Below are 6,000 nucleotides of genomic sequence, written 5' to 3'. Positions count from 1 at the left end.
GAGTTGGGAAGCTTTAGCCTTAGCCACACAAACACACGGTGGTTCCTTGTTTAAAATTCCCGGAGGTGAAGCTTTCCTATGGATCAGAGCGGTAAAGCGAACATGGATCCCGACCAAATGTCAACCAGCAGTTTTCGGTGACAAAATTGTGGTAAAAAGTCGCCTCTTACCGGATTACTGCTGAGCTTGAGCCGTACATACAGCTGCCATCGACTTCCATCAGACACTGGCCTCAAGACACCCGTGGATACACCCTTCCGACTATCAGGTACTATTAAACTCACTAAAACACTAGCAACACAATAGAAAGATAAGGGATTTCCCAGAAATATCCTAGTAAATGTGTCTCAAAACATCTGAATCCATCCCAATGCAATCGCGTTTTTTTTTAACTTGATTTATTTTATTTATTTATTTTTTCTAGTCCGTTGCTATCAATATCATCATCCACAAATCTTTCATCCTCGCTCAAATTAAGGGGGAAATTGTCGTTTTCTCGGTCCGAATAGCTCTTGCTGCTGGAGGCTCCCATTATAAATAATGTCAGGACGTGAGGAGCCCTCACCTTTGCGACTTCCGGTAAAGGCAAGGCTTTTTTATCTGCACCAAAAGTTGCGAACTTTATCGTCGATGTTCTCTACTAAATCCCTTCAGCAAAAATATGCCAATATCGCGAAATTATCAAGTATGACACATAGAATGGACCTGCTATCCCCGTTTAAATGAGAACATCTCATTTCAGTAGGCCTTTAAAGACATTCTGACTACATGCATTTGTATCTAAATATAGGCGTATTCTATTAAGCAGATTGTATTCATGCTAGCAAATAATAACCAGTGACCAATCATGATTACTCCCAATTCAAAAGAGGGATTTTTTTTTTTTTTTTTAACTTTCCTGGTTCATTTTTCCTGATATGTAAGGTAGTTGAATCATACTCCAGCAGGTAGGGTAGTACACTTTTGCATTTTTATTACACCATATTTTTGGCTATACTTTGATTTATACTATATATTAATTCATACATTTTATTCTAAAATGATAACTTGTGTATTTATGGTTTGTTAAAATGCTCCTGCGCTACAAACTGTTTTAGGCGAGGGGAAATTCAAAATAGTGAAGTCACTGTCAAAGCATGGGAATATGGCATGTTAACAATAAAAACGCAACAAAACAAAAAGTATTAAACCAATATTTTAAAATGATTCCCTCTAATAGAGTAATATTTGTGTAGATTTAAATTAATCTCATCCACATCTGTATTTATACAATATCCTGCCCTAATACCCTACTGTGCAATACTACCCTTTGAGTGCAATACGTCCAACACTGATTGTTATTTATTACTTCGGTACTCTTGTCTTGTTCTGTATATTGTACAGTATTTTGTATTTCTATAGTGTTTGTATATTGTACAGGATTGCTTGTTATTTTTATTGGATAGTAATCTGTTTATTTCAATTGTTAGTTTTTCCTTTGTTACCTCTTGTGTTATTTATTTTACCCCATATTTGTTCCCACAACCACACCTTAAATTGGAGTCTTTAATCTCGTTATATGCAAATATAATGACAATAAAGTCTATTCTATTCTATTGTATTCTATAATAACCGCTACCAGTGGTGAAAAAAAAAAAAGATTACGATAATGAGCCAGTCTTCTGAACGGCTCTTTGCAAGGAATGGCTCCTTTCAAAAATCCCATGTCTAATGCACGCACATCTGGCAACAACAACAAGTGCGACATTTAAAAGGGTGCACTTGATAGATGAGTCAGTTAAAGGGAGATGTTTTTCTTTTTTGCAGAGTGAGACATTTTAAATATCATGTTCAGCAACAAAGATCATCCCAAATGGCTTTCTAACAAATTAAATTACAGCTTGTTAAAAGCTCTCTTGTCAGCCAGTTTGTCACCCTGGATAAATTGGGATGACTGGATTCTCACAAAGATCTTGGTGTCTTTTCCTACTTTAAAAAATGTGAATATCTCCATTTAATTGCATTTGATGTTTGAATATTCACATTGAATCACAACAATCCCAAGTGGACCCCTGCTGTGAGCCAGTAATTGTTTGGTATCACGTTGGCGCAAGGTGAATATATTAGTCGTCAGATTTTATGAGTAACGGTTCCAACTGGTGCCCGATCAAGATTCCTTTGCTCCAGAGATTCAATCTCACTTCACTTTTCTTTGCAAAGATTATGAACCATTCTTTATCCAAACAAGAATACATCAACATCTAATCAGTCGACATTCCGTTGACAGCAGACATTTTACAGTAATTGATGTTGTATAATTTCTTTGTCTCTCATTGAGTCTGCATTGAGTAATAATCAGTGATGTTGTCAAAGGAAAAAGTAAAGGTCATGATGTGTTTGTGAAATTAAAGAGCTTCCATATGCTTAAAATGAGCAAAATACGTACATTTAAATTTTATTATAAATGTGCCTGTTATTACTGTACATATACAGTGGGGCTAAAAAGTATTTAGTCAACCACCGATTGTGCAAGTTCTCCCACTTAAAATGATGACAGAGGTCTGTAATTTTCATCATAGGTACACTTCAACTGTGAGAGACAGAATGGGGAAAAAATCCAGGAATTCACATTGTAGGAATTTTGAATAATTTATTTGTAAATTATGGTGGAAAATAAGTATTTGGTCAACCATTCAAAGCTCTCACTGATGGAAGGAGGTTTGGCTCAAAATCTCACAATACATGGCCTCATTCATTCTTTCCTTAACACGGATCAAACGTCCTGTCCCCTCAGGAGAAAAACAGCTCCAAAACATGATGTTTCCACCTTCATGATTCACAGTAGGTGTGGTGTTCTTGGGATGCAACTCAGTATTCTTCTTCCTCCAAACACGACGAGTTGAGTTTATACCGAAATGGATACATGGATGATACAGTAGAGGATTGGGAGAATGTCATGTGGTCAGGTGAAACCAAAATAGAACTTTTTGGTATAAACTCAACTACATATATATGTGTGTATGTATGTATATGTATATATATATATATATATATATATATATATATATATATATATATATATGTGTGTATATATATGTGTATGTATATATATGTGTATATATATGTGTATGTATATATATGTGTATATATATATATGTGTATGTATATATATGTGTATATATATATGTGTATGTATATATATGTGTATATATATATATATATATATATATATATATATATATATATATGTATATGTGTATGTATATATATGTGTATATATATATATGTATATATGTATATATATATGTATATGTGTATGTATATATATGTGTATATATATATATGTATATATGTATATATATATGTATATATGTATATATATGTATGTGTATATATATATATGTATACATGTGTATATATATACATATGTATACATGTGTATATATATATATATGTATATATACATATATATGTATATATATGTATATATATATATATATATATATGTAGGCGTGTGAAAAATCACAAGACTACTTCATCTCTACAGAACTGTTTCATGAGGGGTTCCCTCAATCATCAGGATTGATGATTGAGGGAACCCCTCATGAAACAGTTCTGTAGAGATGAAGTAGTCTTGTGATTTTTCACACACCTACGTATTGCGCTCTACCACGGTATCGAGCACTATTCTCTGGATAATCCAATCAAGACATATATATATATACACTTTATATATATATATATATATATATATATATATATATATATATATATATATATATATATATATATATGTACATGGAGGTGTTTAGATGTTTTTTTTAAACCATTTATAGGCAGAATAGAGCAAATCCTTTAGGCTCCATGACAAGCGAGCTTTTGCTCGCATTTAAAAAAGATAAAATAAAATAATGAAAACATATTTGATCTTGTCTTAAATAAGGATTTGGAATGATGGGTAAAAAAAAAAAAAGTGCAGTTTCCCTTTGAGATTAAGTAGCAGGTGTTGTCAGAAAGCACATCATGCCAGCGCTAAATTGTTCAGGTACTGAATGATACCTTTTGACAGAACATGACTGAGAGCTGATTCTATCACCAACCTCTAAAAACTCATGTACTAATTCCATATCATGCTGCCAGCTTGTCTTTGTTTGGCTTGAATACAGGCACACACATTTTACTACCTGCATTTACTACCTGCGAAGCCAATTCTCATAAACTGAGCTATGTCTTTCCAGACATGTCCAAACATTTAAACTGAAAGTGAAAATGACATTGTAATGGTGCCAAATTTGAGCGCAGTTCCTTTCCTAACATTAATGGCTTTTTTTTTATTGTGAATGCTGATTTTATGTTGTTCCTTTAAATTACCGTATTTTTCTGACTATAAGTCGCAGTTTTATTCATAGTTTGGCCAGGGGTGCGACTTATACTCAGGAGCGACTTATGTTTGAAATTATTAATACATTACCGTAAAATATCAAATAATATTATTTAGCTCATTCACGAAAGAGACTATACGTATAAGATTTCATCGGCTTTAGGGATTGAGTGACAGATTTTTTGGTGTTGTCTATTCTTGGTGTTGGGTTTTATCAAATACATTTCCCCAATAAATGCGACTTATACTCCAGTGCGACTTAGATATGTTTTTTTCTTCCTTTATTATGCATTTTAGGCAGGTGCGACTTATATTCCGGAGCAACTTATACTCAGAAAAATACGGTAATTTTTTTAATGTACCCTGATATCTTATATTCTCTTCTTACAGCTTGCAGCTCCTCTCCTTGCCTACATGATGGAACGTGTATCCTTGACAGCTCTTACGTGTATCGCTGTGCCTGTCTGGCTGGCTATGCAGGCAAGAGGTGCGAAAATGGTGAGTGTCAAAAATAGTGTTCGTTCTGACAACAGTAGACCAAACCCAACAACATCTGCTTTTAATTTATGATGGGCGGATACAGTTGGCATCCATTCCCAGGTCAAATGACTCATTAATAGCCACGGGGCATCCCAGAAACTATAGCCCTATTCTTGAATATTATTATATCTTGTATGCACAAAGACACCATAAACTCCTGCCCCACGCATAATGCTCAAACGGAAATACAGCAGCTATCTTTAATTCTCAGTTCTTATATGTTGAAAGCCAATGTTGGTTCCTAAAAAACCCATCATTTCTTGGCAGAGGTGGGTAGTAACGCGCTACATTTACTCCGTTACATCTACTTGAGTAACTTTTGGGATAAATTGTTCTTCTAAGAGTAGTTTTTATGCAACATACTTTTACTTTTACTTGAGTATATTTTGAGAAGAAACGCTACTTTTACTCCGCTCCATTTATCTGCAATCAGGTCGCTACTCGCTACTTTTTTTTTATCAATCTGTTAATGTTTGTTTTGGTTTTGTCAGACACACATTCAAAGTAGGAACTATGCATGCTTGCGTTTCACCACTCACATGCAGTCACTGGTGACGTTGGACCAATCAAACAGAGCCAGGTGGTCACGTGACCATCACACGTAGAACCCGACATGTTGAAAAACTTATTGGGGTGTTACCATTTAGTGGTAAACTGTACGGAATATGTACTGTACTGTACAATCTACTAATGAAAGTTTCAATCAATCAATCAAAAGTGTAAAGGAAAAAAGACACTTTTTATTTCAACCGTACTTCCCGTCAAAAGCCTAAAGACTGATCGCGCAGTTCGTGTCTTCACAATAAAAGTGCCGCTCCATCGCGCCTGCGCTAACAAAATAAGAGTCTCCGAAAGCCAGGGCAAAAAAACTAGCAGGCTACGGAGTTTGCCGCCAATGTATTTCTTGTAAAGTGTATAAAAACGAATATGGAAGCTGGACAAATAAGATGCCAAAAACCGACGACTTTCATGATGTATTAGACAGGAAAGAGGAACTTTTTTTCTCCTCCATTTGAAAACGTGGACGTCTGATTCCAATCAATGCAAGTCATCAGAATCAGGTAATACACCAACCTATATTCTTGTCTTCATGAAAGATA

At 34.6% G+C, this 6,000-nt stretch overlaps 1 protein-coding gene across 4 annotated transcripts in view; it reads left to right on the top strand.

Moving 5' to 3' along the window:
* LOC133563447 (inactive serine protease PAMR1-like) overlaps positions 1-6,000 on the top strand; it is an 84,943-nt gene that overhangs the window by 52,566 nt on the left and 26,377 nt on the right. For all 4 annotated transcript variants that reach the window (XM_061917578.1, XM_061917577.1, XM_061917580.1 and 1 more), the window contains one exon: positions 4,751-4,858. In XM_061917578.1, coding sequence (XP_061773562.1) covers positions 4,751-4,858 — 108 coding nt within the window. The remainder of the gene's footprint in view (positions 1-4,750; positions 4,859-6,000) is intronic.

Source organism: Nerophis ophidion, linkage group LG12, assembly GCF_033978795.1.
Source record: "Nerophis ophidion isolate RoL-2023_Sa linkage group LG12, RoL_Noph_v1.0, whole genome shotgun sequence".
In the NCBI taxonomy this organism is placed as follows: Eukaryota; Metazoa; Chordata; class Actinopteri; order Syngnathiformes; family Syngnathidae; genus Nerophis; species Nerophis ophidion.
The sequence above is the reverse complement of the archived record's forward strand: the minus strand, read 5'-3'. Positions and strand labels throughout refer to the sequence as shown.